Source organism: Delphinapterus leucas, chromosome 1 (genome assembly GCF_059928025.1).
Source record: "Delphinapterus leucas isolate spDelLeu-1000000601 "Yukka" chromosome 1, BTC_Dleu_Yukka2, whole genome shotgun sequence".
Taxonomy (NCBI): domain Eukaryota; kingdom Metazoa; phylum Chordata; class Mammalia; order Artiodactyla; family Monodontidae; genus Delphinapterus; species Delphinapterus leucas.
Genome location: NC_143129.1, coordinates 114,065,244 through 114,082,496, shown reverse-complemented (window position 1 = coordinate 114,082,496; position 17,253 = coordinate 114,065,244). Strand labels below are relative to the sequence as shown.

The 17,253-nt window shown below is 41.4% G+C and overlaps 1 protein-coding gene across 5 annotated transcripts in view; it reads left to right on the top strand.

The window, feature by feature from the left end:
* HS2ST1 (heparan sulfate 2-O-sulfotransferase 1) overlaps positions 1-17,253 on the top strand; it is a 227,372-nt gene that overhangs the window by 186,990 nt on the left and 23,129 nt on the right. For 2 of the 5 annotated variants that reach the window (XM_022580914.3, XM_089919993.1), the window contains 2 exons: positions 1,475-1,632; positions 2,873-7,838. In XM_022580914.3, coding sequence (XP_022436622.1) covers positions 1,475-1,632; positions 2,873-3,102 — 388 coding nt within the window. In that variant the 3' untranslated portion in view covers positions 3,103-7,838. The other 3 variants (XR_016394809.1, XR_016394808.1, XM_022580915.3) reach the window with 3 other exon arrangements.

Genomic DNA, 17,253 nt, shown 5'->3' with positions numbered 1-17,253 from the left:
ACAGCACAGGTTTGAACTTCGCGGGTCCACTGAAATGCAGATGTTTTTAAATAAAGATGTATTACAGTACTACATGATCCGTGGTTGGCTGAATCCTCGGATGTGGAGCTGGGGATATGGTGGGCTGACTGTAAAGTTATATGCAGATTTTCAAGTGGGGAATGGGGGGTCGGGTCTGGTTGGCACCCCTAAACGCTCGTGTTGTTCAAAGGTCAACTGTAATAATGTAAGAATTGGAAGCTTAGAAAGAATGTCTTCTCAATTTTTAATCATTTCCTTACAACAGGGGTCAGTAGATTACAACCCAGACACCAAATCTGGCCCATCACCTGTTTTTATAAATAGTTTTATTGGAAGACAACCACATCTATTTATTTACTTAGTGTCTGTAGCTGTTTTCACACTGCAAGAGCAGGGTTAAGTAACCAAGTGACCGAGACCATATGACCTGCAGACCCATCTCCGGCTTTACTCTCTGGCTCTTTAGAGGAAAGGTTGCCACCCCTACCTTAGAGCAATAGAGAGTATATCTCTCCATTGGGCATTACCGAGGAGATTTTAATCACACTTCTTCAGTATGTCTCCTCGATTCATAGAACTGGGAGGCACCTGAGAAATCAACTCGTTTGCTTCCCCAGCTTCCCACCACCCACACCAGCTTTTTAATGGCTGAGAAAACAAGCTCAGAAAGGCAAAGTCGTCAGCTCAATATCACACTGCTTAAAGGCAGAGCTTGGCATTAGGGTTAGGGAATGTCAGTGCTAGAAAGAACCCAAAGGCATAGTTTACTTAGGGCCAAACCTCTATTCACAGCCATTAGCTAAAAACGTGAAAAATAAAAAGATTCTTAGCAGAGCCATTTCTTATCCTATTTCTGTTTTTAAGAAATATCAGAAAAACCTAAACTCATAAATTAAATGAAGATAATCGCTACACAAAATTGCTTAGACCTTCCTAGAGAGCTCTTAAAATGAACGAAGTTTAGAGTACAGTTGACCCTGGAACAAGGCGGGGGTTAATCCCGGTATAATTTATAGTTGGTCCTTTGTATTCACGGTTCCTTCGATCTGCAGATTCAACCAACCATGGTCCATGTAGTGCTGTAGTATCTACTATTGAAAGATATTTGTGCAGGTCAAACCCATGTTGTTCAAGGGACAACTGTAGTTAACAAAAATTAAATGCACTCATACTAAATCAGATGGGAGGATATGTATACACATTTCTTAACTGTTCAAATTAAGTGTCCTCTACTAAAATCTGAGTTAGCCCTGCGTAGTTGAGCAGAAACTGGGGGCAGAGGCAAAGGAAATTAGAAACAGGTGTGCCTCCCAAAGGACGTTAATAAAAGGGCATTAAGGCTTTGGATGGACATGTGTTTATCTGTTTTTTCCATAATATACAGTGTCAAAGGCATCAAAAGTATTTAGCAGATTTCACAACCAATTTTTTTATTCCTTTTTTTTGGTTTTAGGAATGTAGGAAGCAGGTGGGCTATGGATCAAGCCAAATATAACCTAGTTAATGAGTACTTTCTGGTGGGAGTTACTGAAGAGCTTGAAGATTTTATCATGTTATTGGAGGCAGCTTTGCCCCGGTTCTTCAGGGGTGCTACAGAGCTCTATCGTACAGGTATATAAGGATGGGTTTCTTTTTCAAGCTGTCCTTAACTTTGTTTGCCACTTGCAAAATATGTGTGATTTGAAGTTTGTTGAATAAAACTCCAGAAAGGCAGGTACATTGTCTGTTTCTACTCACCATTTTCAATACAAAAACAGTACATGGCACACAGATGGTATTCATTAAATGTTTGTTTAATGAATAAACATGCACGAGATTATAATTAAAAGGCATTGTAGGTATAGTGGAAAGATACAAACTACAGGGCCAGCCTTAGAAATGTGTGATATTCAGTAATGCCAGCCATACATTCCACCCTTTAGACATGTCTAGTGCTATTTAGGTAGGGGTAGGATGGAGAGACTGAGTCACATTGGTAATGATCCTGTGCTATGTCACAGTGCTCCTAAAAGAATGCTTCAGCAGCTGTGACAGTATTACATATTTGAAAGTGACCGTGCTGGTCCAGTCTAATTCTGATTTTTTTTTTTCTGTTCTTTGGTAAGATACAATCAGAGGAACTCTTTTCCTGGAGTGTGCATGTGCCCTAGCTTTTAACACATAGATATAGAGAATAGTTTATGAGAAATCAGCACTAAGTTTGAAAATAGGTATTTTATCATGTGTTTAAAAACGAACTAGTCAGAGCACCAAGCATTTGAGAATACAGCATGTAAGGTGACAGCCTACACTTTACCAAGTGGCCATTCTTACTTTTTTTTAAAATAAATTTATTTATTTTTGGCTGCATTGGGTGTTCGTTGCTGTGCGCGGGCTTTCTCTAGTTGCAGCGAGCGGTGGCTGCTCTTAGTTGTGGTGCGCGGGCTTCTCATTGCAGTGGCTTCTCTTGTTGCGGAGCACGGGCTCTAGATGCGCGGGCTTCAGTAATTGTGGAGCATGGGCTTAGTTGCTCTGCAGCATGTGGGATCTTCCCGGACCAGGGCTCAAACCCGTGTCCCTTCCATTGGCAGGCGGATTCCCAACCGCTGCGCCACCAGGGAAGTCCACGATTCTTACTTTTATTATTTGACATCTCATTAAGTCTTTAACAAGGGTAAGGATTTGCATTACAAAGGAATAAATCACAATTCTAGTATGATTAGGGCACTGTTTTTGCCTGAATGATATTAAGACAAAACAATTATGCTCTTCCATGTGTCATACTAACTTAAACCATCTCTTCAAATAAACAGGCATTGATCTTTTGTGTGTTCTCAGAATTTATTTACCTTTTCTCTTTTTCCTTTGTAAGTAGGAAAGAAATCTCATCTTAGGAAAACCACAGAGAAGAAACTCCCTACTAAACAAACCATTGCAAAACTACAGCAATCTGACATTTGGAAAATGGAGAATGAGTTCTATGAGTTTGCACTAGAGCAGTTCCAATTCATCAGAGCCCATGCTGTACGAGAAAAAGATGGAGACCTCTACATCCTTGCACAGAACTTTTTCTATGAAAAGATTTACCCTAAATCGAACTGAGTACAAGGTGTGGCAGTTAGATTCTTGAACTACAACTTTGACCCTGTCTTCACCTTAGTTCTCAGCTCCACAACTTGGATTGCTGATGGGTGTGTAAGATAATTTGTATTGAACTGAGTTAGGATACAGAGAGTGACGTCAAGGAAGTAGATTCTGGCTGACATGTCAGTGGTCTAGGAAGTTTAGGTTTCAGCCTTTTTTTTTTTTTCTGTCTAAATTTTGGTGGGAGTTATAACCTGCCTGAACAAAACCTACACATCACCTAAAATAAACACATAGCAGGTCTAATTGAAGGCTAAATAATGAAATACAATTTCAGAAAAAGTTCTGATACTCTGTTTTTGATAAAGCATTTTTTTCAACTAACCATCAATGAAGATGAATCCATTTGCTACTTCCACCTTCACCTGGAGGTTTGGGTTATACACCTCTACTGGATAGTGTTATTAACTGTTTGGCGATGTGTACTTTGTTTCTGTGAATCACGTCCCATGAAATTCACTGAAATGTTTGATCACGTTTGCTAAGACTGTATCTGCTGTAGTTGGAACTGCCCGTATTTATGTAGGTCATTTTAATTTTCTTAAAAAAAGTGATGATTAGTGTTAAAAATCAATTTAAACCATTATTAATACTGTAAAAAGAATCAAAGCAGTATTTCTCATTCCTGTCTCCCCAGTATCTAAGATTGGGGAAACACTTCAAAGAATGTTGACATTGCCTGAAGTTTTGGTTAAGGCTTCCACACATTAATATCAAAAAAGTAAGTTTAGTATTTGTTTCTCCATGGGTTATTTGTAAAGGTGTAAACTGAGGTATTGGTGAGTCCATATTATAACTCCATTTAGTGAGCTGTGGTATGGGTAGGATTTTCCTACTTCTTCTGTACTTTTACTTGTAGACTATTTTTACTAAGGTGCTTTATAATGTGTTTTAAAGCATTGCATTTACAAAAAAAAATGGAAAATGCTGTAAATACTGCATATTTTATGTATTTGGACCAAAAGATTATAAGTAATTAGACAAAAAGTGGTTTTGCACCAATTTTATTATGTCAAGTAAAACCATCAGACCTACTGTTCTTGTATTTTTCATTTAACTTTACTGTTAAGACATCACTGCAGTGAACTTCAATAACCTTTCAATTTTGATACACAGTACATTATTCATAATTGGGGGCAGTAGTTATAGTGGAAAGAGTACTGGATGAGGAGTCAGAAAACTTGATTTCTTGTCCTGGCTCTGCCACTTACCAGCTGTGTGATCTTGGGCAAGTCACTTAATCGCTCTCTGCCTCAGTTTCCTCATCCTGCAGTGAGGATGATAATACCTGTCCTACCTACCTCACAGGGGTGTTGTGAGGATTAAATGAGATGGCATGTGAAAGCACTTTGAAACTGTAAGGCGCTATATAAACGTAAGGTATTATGGAAACATCTTTAACATATAGTTTCATACCATTCATTTTTTAACAAAGAAGAAGGGTCCACCTATAAGCTGGTTGAAAAAACAGTTAATCTCTTGATATAAATTTGTGTTTAATAAATCTCTTCTCGGTGTTTTATCTTCCCTGTTTCAACAACTATTGAAATATTGAAACACCTGTGAACTCTTACAGTTTCCTGAGCAGCTGCTTGAGTTCAGGAGGTTCCCTGTTTGAAAAAAGATTTCCTTAGCTGACTCAGGGCAAGGGAAAATTTGCTCTTCAAATTTGGAAGATTTTTCTGTTTTTATTTTACATTACCATTCAGAAAGTGTAGCTATTTTATACCTCTGGTTTTTAAGGTATACTTTGCAGAGTTTGATCTCCCTGTGCATTCTTTACCTTCTTCCACTTCTTAGAGTAGCAGAGATAAAGAATTTTAGAAACATTTTCTAAAAGGATAATCTTTAATAGGTTTAGTTTAAATAAATATCCCCGAACAAGGCCTCACCAAACTATGTAAGCATTTTAGTCAGGTGGCTTTAAAGGTTATTAATTGCATAGAAGGAGGAGGGAGCGCTACTTATCAAAAGACATTTATAGACAAATTTAAAGAAAAGCTGAAGGAAGTTGACAGAAAGAGTCATTGTAGCACCCTTTCCCCCCAATAATAGGACAATATTAAGGGAATATCAACAGGCATACTTTTCTTACTTGGCTCTCTTTTTGGTGTATTTAATACCTTTTATAGGTATTTGTTGAGAATATATACAAATGATTTCCTTGCCCAAAGTAAAGCACCACCTCAGGATGGGGCATCTGACATTTGTCTGCTAAGGAACCCTAGTATGCAGGTTATTCTTGGAGTCCAGCTAAAATCCTCTTGAGGTGCATCAACTCTTTTAGGTAACTAGAGTAGCACATAGTGCACTAGATCTGGGGTCAGTGAACTTTTCCTATAAAGGTTCAGAGAGTAAATACTATTTTAGGCTTTGCACACCATTGGTCTCCATCACAACTACTCAACTCTGCCATACTAGTACAAAAGCAGTCATAGACAACACATAAATGAATGAACATGGCTGTGTCCCAATAAAACTTTATTACTGAAACAGGTGACATGCCAGATATGGACCATGGGTTGTACTTTACAAACCCCTGTAACAGATTATTATTTATGGAGAAATCACTTTTGAATCTGTACTCTAGTGGCCTAAAAGAGTTTATATACTTCCAAAAACTAACTTCTATCCAAAGAATAGCTTTGTGATTCAGGCAGTCTCTCCCACGGTTTCATAAACTTTTACGACTTCGATTGTTTCCAGGTGGGCGTGTTTTCTTTCCCGGTTTAACAGTTCAGAATAGGGGCATTTATGCTATCATCTTTTAGGGTGGGTTAAAAGTATCCTTCCTGGAGACTGAGGAAGGGTTAGATTTAATTCCATGTGGTCCAGTACAGTCCTAGGAATCTGACAAGTGCAGAGTCCTTATAATACCTAACTTTATAATCAAATAAATAGAACCACTGAGACGATAATGTATTTTTTTAAAGTGGCAAATGTGGTTTTCTTTTTTCAGCCTTTGTGCTTTTTCAGTATTTTGAACATAGGGGAAAATTTTTTTTTATAATACAAAAGCAAATTAACCACTTTGAATTTTAAAAGATAATGTTATATGTGTATGTGTACATATATATATCTATATATGTTTATTTCCTAAAAGAGGAAAAAGTACCTTTTTGTTCAACTTGTATCAACTCCTATTTTCTAATTGCTGTGAAATGGCAACTGTTGATAAATTATTGTGACTGTTTTAAAATGTAATGGGGAGGATATATTTTGATTTTACCCAACTTTAATCTGTAAAGTATCACTTAAATATATCTGATAGCAACACTTAAAATATTGCATGGGGATTACTTTTCTATCATCCATACGCATTTGTGCAACTTTGAACATATTGGGTGATTCTGAATTCCTGATGATTGGATTTAAATTACTGAAAATCAGAGAAAAACTTACTGACTTTTAAGCTTTGCATTTTATTTTTTATTCTTAAAATTCAATTAATGCCTATAATTTGAAGTCCACTGTTGCTCTTTCTCAATATTATGTCCTATCAGAGATTCCTAAAATTGTTTGTGCCATCAGTGATTTACAAACAGTATTTTGATATTGCAGATTATTTGCTCATTGTATTTGCATAGTTAGAAAGAAGATAGTTTGTAGACAATGATTCTCTTTTTCTAATAAAATGAAATAAAAATTCTAAAAGCTCTAAAGAATTTAACTAAAGGCTGGTTCCCAAATGCATAGCTGGTATTTTAATTTACATTCAAATTCTACATAGAGAACATCTGTGTAAACCATCTCTGGGTTTTCCCATTGATCATTCTCAAACACACCTACGGTCCTAGAATCCTTTATTATGAGAAGCACCCGGTATTGTAACCTTTTATGAAGTTTGTCTTTAAGAGGCCCAGGTGCTTCTACTTCATGAGTTGGAAATTTGACTCTTCATAAATTAGTGCTATTTGCTTTGAGAGGAAGCAAGGCAATTGCTGTTAAATTTTTGCATCCATTTATGCTATGCAAAGCTGCTGGATGATGCCAACTAAACTGCTGCTCAGGCAGCCTTTTGAGGGAAAAAGCAACCCTGTTTCAGATGCACTGCCAATTCAGCTCCTCTGGAGTGGAGCTTGCTTTCTGATTTCCTGGAGTGGGAATTTTAAAGAATGAAATGGGCGATCAGTTAGATTTATTCTACAGTTTAAGTTCATGCAGCTTTGTGACCTTTCCAGTACTATTTATAAAAGGACCCTGATGGTGATGATCTCTTTAAAACACATCACTGGTAAGCCTATGGTTTAGACACACTGGTGCTGTCTTATTTTTCAGACAGCTTCTTCAGCTTTCTATTGAGAGTCAGGTGTATGAGCATCCCTAAAGCAGTGTCAAATGTAATTTTGACAAACATGGATTGTATATTTTGACTTTTATCTTATAAGTACACAGACAGCTGAAGAGTGCCTTTTTTCCTCACAATCCATGTTGGAAGATGCTCACTCCTTTCTCTGTCTCTGCTTTCTCTTCTCTCCCCTTCCCCTGTTCAGTTGATTCATTTATGCAATACTGTTTCCAACTTGAAACCATTTTGTCACATCTGTTGGAGAGATAATCACTCCTTTTCCTTAACATTCTGCCAGCTTTCTGTTGTTGAAGTGTTTCAATTGATTACCTGATGCAAAAGCTATAAAATAAACACTCAGTGGGAAGGGCAAAAATGGTTTGGTGTCCTGTTTTAATATTTTCTTCCGCAGCCTTGACGCTGAAGGATGTTTTCCAAGTGGACCCAGTGTTCAGCGTCATCAACTTAACCCTCAGATATCACTGCCGCCAGAGAGGTACGCACCATCACTGGTCTGTTGTGGTTTTCTGGCATATTTGTGACTTGCAGACTGACAGGCCTTTGCTGCTTTTTGCTTTGTACTCCACCATTGGCAGTGAAATTTCAGATAGAAGATTTACAAGGTATACTTAGGATATACTCTTAATTAGAATTAAAAAGGAAATGAGGAAAGGGCTATCAACTTAGAATAAAAAGGAAATTTGAAAGAAAAAAGTTAATCTGATTAACATTTATTGCAGTTTAGACACGTCCATAATATTTCTTTGAGAATACACATTTCTGATAATTATGCTTTTCACCCTTAAAGGAGAAACTCTCAATTAACATAGATTTCCAGTTCTCAGCCACTGACTCATTGTTCTAAGCAAGCATCGTATGATATTGGGTTGAATAAAATACCAGTTCAGTGGAACAGTGTCTAAACAGGGAATTTGGTCTGTACCCACAGAGGCAGAACGGAGAGCATGGATTTGAGAGTCAAATGGACCTGCATTTAGCAGTGTGACTTCAGTCAGTGGAGAGAACAGTATCCTTGTAAAGGTTGCACAAGGTAGATGCAAAGTGCTGGCCCAGGGTAGACTAATAGCTGGTAGCTTTTATAGGCTGGGTTAGACTATTGTCAGGAAGGTGACCTGCCCTTCTGACCCTGCTGAATACTGGTTGTCACTTTAGAGAAGATGTTTTTATAAATATTTTTGAATACCACTGAATTTTACTTTTTTTTTTTTTTTTTTTTGCAGTACGCGGGCCTCTCGCTGCTGTGGCCTCACCCGTTGCAGAGCATAGGCTCCGGACACGCAGGCTCAGCGGCCATGGCTCACAGGCCCAGCCGCTCCGTGGCATGTGGGATCTTCCCGGACCAGGGCACGAACCTGTGTCCCCTGCATCGGCAGGTGGACTCTCAACCACTGCGCCACCAGGGAAGCCCCTGAATTTTACTTTTTTACTGATAACCTACCAATGCCTTTTACTTACGTCAAGAATAGCATAGCTATTCTTCATTCTGATACCTGCTGTTGTTTCCACCTACAAATTTTCTATGAGAAAAGGGGGGTGGCTGATTGTTCTAAAGGACAGCTTGCTTGTTCCAGAAGTCGCTGTGTCCACATATTATTATACTTGGACACTGTGGACTGCAAAGTAGCACACACATAATAAAATCAGGATACCTGGAGTAAAATGATTTGCATTCTTTCAACTCTGTGAGAAAAGAGGACATTTGCCTTAGTTATAAATTAATTAATCATGTTAGAATTCCAAGGTTTGGGGATATCTGAAAAATAAACTTAGTACATAATCATTGTTGCCTGAACCTGCATATTTTCACTGTACTCTTATCATCACTAGCTCTTGCAGGGCCTCTCACCGTTGTGGCCTCTCCCGTTGCGGAGCACAGGCTCCGGACGCGCAGTCTCAGCGGCCATGGCTCACGGGCCCAGCCGCTCCGTGGCATATGGGATCTTCCCGGACCGGGGCACGATCCCATGTCCCCTGCATCGGCAGGCGGACTCTCAACCACTGCGCCACCAGGGAAGCCCTGGATTTCTTGATAATATATTTAGTTCATAAGACCTGTGAGGGGGAAGCAAAAGGAAAAATGTCCGAGGATTTTTTTTTTTTCCTTTCACCTGTTTCATTCTATGAGAGAGAATACTAAGTCCCTTGAATAGATTATTTTTTGGTCTGAAAACAAGGACAATGGGAATTCATGAAAAGATCATCCCTAATAGTTGGCTAGTTGTTACTCCTTTCTTCCCACCTTTTGGTCCTATGTTTATTCAAAACCAGATGACCAGCTTGGTGAGATCACCATATCCATTTTTGTAAACCTTTGTTATCTTTGCGTTTTACCTTGAAAACAGGTCTCAGACTTTATTTGATTTCCCATATTTCCATAGGAGTCAGTACTTGCCTCCTTTTCCCCCAGTCCTTCACCATATACACATCGCTTCTGGAGATTCTCGTAACTGGAGAACTGAAAGTCACTTGAAAGATGCAATCACAAGGTATAGAGAGTTCTATGACTGGCTGTGAGAAACAGGCAGTTTGTATGGTGGTTAGAATATGGGCTCTGGAGCACCACCACTTACTAGCTCTTTGATCTTGAGCAAATTAACCCTCCCCACGTCTGAACTGTCTCATCTGCAAAATGGGAATAACACATATCAACAGTTAGTTTGAGGACTGAGATAATATATATGTAAACATAGTACTTACTTGGTTCCTGTTATATAGTAAGTGTTAAAGAAGTGCTAACATTTAAATAAGAAAGCAAAAGATGAGGAACCACCTATTTGGACCTACTGTGTTGCAGTGTGTATCCACTCAGTCACTCATTAACATACGCTAGGCGTGAGGAATAGGAAAGATGAACAAAAGAGGCATGGCCTTTGTTGAGAAGAGAGGGTGTAAAGAAGAAATACAAAGCATCGTGCAAAACTCTCATTCTTACTGATAAACCACCTCTTTTTGTGGTTGAGGATACATAACCTGCACCGACCCCCAGTGCCCTGGACCTCGTAAAACACTTAAGAGCTTCATCTCTTAGTTATAACCTTGAAATAGCAGAAGAACCAACCTCACTCAGGTAATCAAGTTTTAGACACCTAGCACCTATTACTTTGCTCTAAAATGTAGATTTCCATCTTCATCCCTACGACAGGCTTCATTTCATGACAAATGAATCTGTCCTCACACTTCTCTAGACGCCTAATTGGGTTCGTAGGTTAAAATGATAAGGTTTTACTGTGAGAGACATTGTTGATCTTCAGACATAATTTTTAATTCTATTACATTTTAATTCCAAAGTCATTTAAACAATGAGAAAGACAAATAAAACAATGCTTTATTTGTGGTCCCAATCTAACAAATGGGTTGTATTCTCAGAATTCATTATAAGCTGGCTGTTTGAAATCCATGTGGAACCAACATACATGTGGGCCAGCCTAACCCACAAAAGTTAGTTTAATCTAAACATTCAAGGATTTATCCCTTCCTTAGAGCAGAGGAACCTGAGGGCTGTGTCCTTTGGGGAGCTTACTGTGTTTTTCTGCCGTTTTCCCCAAGGAGGTTTTTCAGTCTTGAGTGCTAAAGATAAGTAGTTCATATTTTAACCTGTGTGGGTTGTAAGCAGAGGATGAGGTAGTCACTTTTGAGTTTTGTTTTTTTTTTTTATATAAATTTATTTATTTTACTTATTTATTTTTGGCTGTGTTGGGTCTTTGTTGCTGTGTGCGGGCTTTCTCCAGTTGCAGCGACCAGGGGCTACTCTTTGTTGCAGTGCACGGGCTTCTCACTGCGGTGGCTTCTCTTGTTGCGGAGCACTGGCTCTAGGTGTGCAGGCTTTGGTAGTTGTGGTGCACAGGCTCAGTAGTTGTGGCTTGCAAGCTCTAGAGCACAGGCTCAGCAGTTGTGGTGCACGGGCTTAGTTGCTCCGCGGCATGTAGGATCTTCCCGGACCAGGGCTCGAACCCGTATCGCCTGCATTGGCAGGCGGATTCCTAACCACTGTGCCACCAGCGAAGCCCGACTATTGAGTTTTGAAAGATCGTTGCAGCAGTGTAGAGAACGTGCTCTCGGGCTGAAAGCTGGGGACATGAGAACCTCTAAGGAGTTTACTGCAGTTGTCAAGGAAGTGGTGATAAGGTTGGGGAGAAGCAGATGCATCTCAGTGCCAGAAACCCCAACATTTGGTGACAGATGAGATGTGATCAGTAAATGGAGAATGGGGGCAATATTTGGGTTTGCAAAACAGCATCTATACAGATGCTCAACATCCTTTGCCTTTGCCCCAATTATGCAATGGTGATTGTTTTCCAGGTGAAAGTTTATAAAACAGACCAGTGTCTGCCCAGAGAACCTTGCACCACAAAGACAGGATTCACTGTCTCACTGTTAAATGCTTCATTCCCATGCCTCTTTTTGCTCATTCAGATCTTGTGACTTGGGTTAGGGTTTGGCAAAGAATTTCCCTAAAAGCACCCGTACTGCCCTGTGGTTTGATGTCAAAGGCATCTAGTGAAACACACCAATCAACTTTAGCCTCTCCCTTATCTGTGTGACGTCCCTAAAGATGAAGCTTCAAAATTAATGTCATGCCTGAAAATGTTTCACATCATTATCACTGAGAGAGTTTATAGGGAAATAGAGAAAACCTGGTTGGATTAATTTTCATTTTAGGGTTTCAGTCAAAGGTTTGGGCAACTAGATTACTAGAGCTGTCAGCCTAACGGTGATGCTGGAAAAGAAACAGGATGAGCTCTAAGTACAGTAAGACTGACTCTGTCCAGATTTTTTGCTAAGTACTACCCCTCCTCCCTGCCAATAAACAGGAACCATAATGACACATAGTTTGAACTATAAGGATGTTAAGAAATTCCTCTCCCTGAGCAGTCCACTGAGAGGCTGGAGTCAGGCAGATCCAAGACTGATTATCCTGGGATTCTAGAACCACAGTTCAGTTCTTTCACTTTCTCCCTTTCCCTCTCCTTCTTTCTTCCTTTTTTCCAATTTAAATCATTCAGTCTCTTAGTAGAAACTTGACATCAAAGAATTTCTTGACACCTAAACACTCAATTTGTGATTTTTGAAGAGATTGTACCTTCTTTAGTAGCAAATTAAAGCAAAAAGTAGCAAATGAAAGCTTTAACCTGTATCTAATTGAGTGTTAGAATCTGGCCTAGGTAGACCTCCAGTACCCAAGTGATCTGGCACCCGACCTTTGGTTTTACTTCGCAAATATGAACCAATTTGGCCTACATCAGGGTATTTCACATAGCATCCCTAGAGATTTATTTATAGTGTTTGTGGCAATAACATTCAACTTGTATCTGTTTTACTGATTCTGGGTGTTCCCTTAATAACACAGCCAGACTGAGATATAAAAAAACAATGCAGCGTGTTTTCAGAGTCTTACGTGTTAGAAACCGATATTTTTTAAGCATCTCTCGAAACTGACTGGCTGAAGTGTACCTTGTCTGGGTAACAGAGCTCACCATTAATTCCATTTGAAGTGAGCAGAGCCTTTCTGAAAATGGCTGAGGGGAAATAAGTAACATTTTATTCAACCAAGAGTAACCAGAGAGTTTTTCTTTTTTTCCTTTAAAAGTAATTTAAATTCTCCAGAGGACTGGTAATTAGGTCTCTTGGCAGAGCATGGTTATCTGATCAGACCGTCATGCCCGTAAAACAGTGAAAACGCAAGATGTTGATTCTTTCATATGTGTTTTTAAAGGAGGCGGTGGACTTTTAAACTCCCTTCTTGCTTTCTCACTCGTGCTCTGTTTCTGTCTCTCATACGGGGGCTTCTCAAATAAAACTGTAGACAAGAACAGTGTTTAAAAAGTGGGCCAGTTATATTTTTGCTTCTCTATTTCTACCATGCTGATGGTCCCCTACTTGATTATTTAAACACTGGTCCAAATCCAGATGGAATTAGGTGCCCCTTACTGCAGTCAGACAGTCTGTAAGGCTTGATACGGATCTTCTGAGTGGACAAGATGAGATTAGATTGGTCTCTCTGGGAGCCAACCCTATTCATTTTGTAAGAAAGTTATCCTGGAGGCCTGAGGACTGCCAAGAGCAAAGTGGAAACAGAGCCCAGTCTTTTCCTCTTATCAAGATCCACAGTTGGTTCCACATTAAGCAGTGGAGCACTCGATGGTAAAAGGATTTGAATAATGAATTGGATCAGAAGCCAAGAAGGAGGTCTCCGCCACCCACGACTGGAATATGAATTTCATGTGTTGTAACTTTATTACCATTTTTTGTTTAACGTATGACAGAGACCTAAATCTCTGGCATGGAGTCAGTGGCTATTTTTAGGTATTGGGTTTTTTTCATTTAATTGATATTTATTGAGCCCCACTATGTGCCGGTCACTGCACTACAGACCTCTCCGTGCGCTATGAGCTTTAACCCTTAGAATAATCCTCATATTTAATTAGTACTTTACAATTGTATAGCATGTTATACTTTACGAGCCACTTGCATATTTATCTTCCCATTATACTCTCACCTGAAAGGTGGGTGTCATTGCCCTCATTTTACAACTGAGAAAACTGACACAGCTAGTGAGAGGAAGAGGGGCTAACCCAGCCCTCATGATTCTTGCCCACCGAACTCTGATGTCTTTCCTGCTATGTTCCTGTCTCTCCCAAGTGAGCAAAGGCTCTGATACAGATTAACAGTTAGTCGCAGTGGTTCTCAGCGTACTCCCGTCTCTGGACCATAGCATCAGCATCACCTGGGAACCTGTTGAAAGGCTGATGCTTAGGCGCCAGACCTTCTGAGTAGGGTCAGCAATCTGCGTGTTAACAAGTCCTCCAGGTGGTTCTGACACAGACTAAATTTCAAGACCCACTGGACTAGAGCACTGGTCTAAAGATGAGAGGACGAGCTCACCTAGGTTCAGTAACCTGTGAAAGGCCTCTCATAATAAAGAAGTTGTGAGCTAAGATTTGAACCCAGGTCTGTCTGGCTCCAACATCACCTGCTTCCTATTTGGGGTTCCTTACTATAGTCTTAGATTTTTCATGTTGGTAAATTCCTTTCTGAAATACCCTTTGGGGGAGGGGAGAGGTGGCCACTAAGAAGACAAAGGTCTCTGGATGTGTTCTTCTGGAGAAAGGCACAAATTCTGCCCCATCTAATGAGTTTCTGCTTTCTGGGTGAGACGAACAGGAGGGATGGTCCTCAAAATGACTACTAGAATGTCCAAGTCAGGAAATCCGGGAATACAGCTGAGGGTCCAAAATAGCTATCCAGTAAGCACATGGCACCCAGATCGTTCCTGGCCCAAGTTCTTTGTTCACTCTTGATATTTCACTGTGATGGAGTTAATGGCAGGGGGGCTCCTTGTTCCCTGCCTTGCGATACTCGTGCAGCCATGGCTTGAGGCAGAGTGGGAATACCTGCAGCTCCTTGGAAATCCCTAGTGCTCTTCACTGGCCGAGATCCATAGCCTGTGGTCATACGTGGACTCTTCCAGCTGTGTGGAGTAAACAAAAGTGCCCACCTGTTTCTCATCAATTTCGTCTGCGTTTTTTTTTCTTTCCTCCTTGAAACAAGAGCCCAAACCAAGGTTTAGTCCATAGCTCAGAGGTCTTCCAGGGAAATCAGAACTGGTCCCCATCCTGCGTAGCAAGGCCTTCCTTCCACAGGCTCTAGAGATCAGCAAAGCAGCAGACTGAGCCCTTGGGTACAATGTGTTTGTTCTCTTCAACACATTCTTTTTGAAAGATGGAAAGTGCTGTCCATGTACAGAACACTTCCTATATGCTGGCACTGTGCTAAGTGCTTTGCATATGTTATTTCATCCTATTAAAACTCCAAGGAAGATACTACTATTAGCCCCATTGTACAGATGAGGAAAATGAGGCTCACAGAGGTCCGGTCGCTTTCCCACAATCGCATGGCTGGGAAGTGGTGAAGTAGGATTCAAATCCAGGTCTGAGTGCAAATTTCTAGCTCTCGACCATTGTGGGACACAGGCTCTGACAGCTGTGATGCTGGGGGAGAAGGTCTGTTTTGAAAGTCTTGCCACATTCTATTTCAGCCTCTTTGCTCCAGCCCCACAGGGCTTGGCAACAGGAGAAGTGGGACCCTGGAGCTATGGCACTCATCCATGTGGGCCACAGCTGTGGTTGTAACTCAGCAAAGGCCTCCACTGGGAAGGCTTGCAACTAGAAGTTGGCAGGGGCATGCTTAGGCCATTTTGGTTTTTTGAAATGCTTCCTCCAAGTCTCTATTTCTTACTTCATACCTCGTACCCCAGTAGATAAACAGTAGTTTGTTGTTGTTGTTACTGTCTAAAGAGTAACCAGATTCAGTGTTTGGAAAATCACTGTAGGTGCTTTGGGTCTGCTTTCAATGTGCAGGCCAGTCTGAGTCCTGGGTTCCTGGGCCAGCAAGGGCATCTTAGGAGTTCTCCCAGGGCACTCCAGTTCTGGTAGGGACACCAGGTGCAAACCTTGCCTTTGCACAACAGACATCATGGCAGGAGGTGGTCCAGGCTGCTCTGGGGAGGTGGAAGGGGCAAAGCCTCCCTCCACGTGCTGCTTGGAGCAGACTTGGCCTCGATCCAAAGTGGGGACCCAGGAAAGTCTAGTTGTCTCCCAGCGTCTGTGCCCTCTCCCACACTCTCTCCCTCTACGTACCGTACCGAGGGCCTTTCTGCAAAGAAGGGTTTGGAGATATCCAGGGCTAGTGAATTTAACCACCACCACCCCCCCTGGGTGGGGATGCAGAGCTGGAAATTTGCAGTGTATACATGGCCTGAAGCCAAAGGACTAAAACCTCTGTCTCATGGGGTGGGAGTCCAGCACCCTGGGGCAGGGAGGGGCGGCACCTTGGCAAGTGAGTAGGAGGGCCTCCTGCCCCCAGAATTCACTTTGTAGGTGGTACCTGCTCTGAACTGTCCAGAGACCTATGAAGCTGGTTATATCCCCTGTTACCGCCTCCCCCCACCGACTCCCTGCAACACACCTCCCCTGCCCCCAGCATTCCCAGTGTGTGTCGGGGAGGTTTCTCAGCACCTCCCTCGCTGACAGATCAGACCCATCCGAGTCAGATGGAGCCTCCCATTTAGTCACTTAGGCCTCTGGAGTCTGGGTGGCCCAGGCCTCATGCCAAACCCACTACTGCTAATAGCAATACGATTATAATGGCTTTTATTCTTAAATTTCCTCTCTTCCAGGAGCCCCAAGGTCTTTAACAAATGGAAGAATTATGCTGCAGGCCAAAAAATAGAAACTGAGAGAAAACATACACCTTATTCCAATTCTACTCCTCCTTCACGACCTTGCACAGATGCTTTGAAGGGTGGATGTTAAAGATTTATAGGGCTTCCCTGGTGGCGCAGTGGTTGAGAGCCCACCTGCCGATGCAGGGGACGTGGGTTCGTGACCCGGTCCGGGAGGATCCCACATGCCGCGGAGCGGCTGGGCCTGTGAGCCATGGCCGCTGAGCCTGCGCGTCTGGAGCCTGTGCTCTGCAACGGGAGAGGCCACAACAGTGAGAGGCCCGCGTACCGCAAAAAAAAAAAAAAAAAAAAAAAAAAAAAAAAAAAAAAGATTTATAAATTTGGGTGGGTATGGATGGGGAAAGGGGACCTGAGGCTTCTTATGGCCTCAAACCCCACCAGCTTTTCCACCTTCTTTCTCTGGTTTGGCAGCTCCAAGACCTTGGAACTCTGTGTGGGTAGTCTAACAGACTTGTGTCTTGGAAGAAGAGATGAAGTTCAGTATGATTACGTTTGCCTCTCATGCCTCAGAGGTGCCTCGGGAGCCCAGCTTATTGCCATACAGCTTAGGACAGGCAAG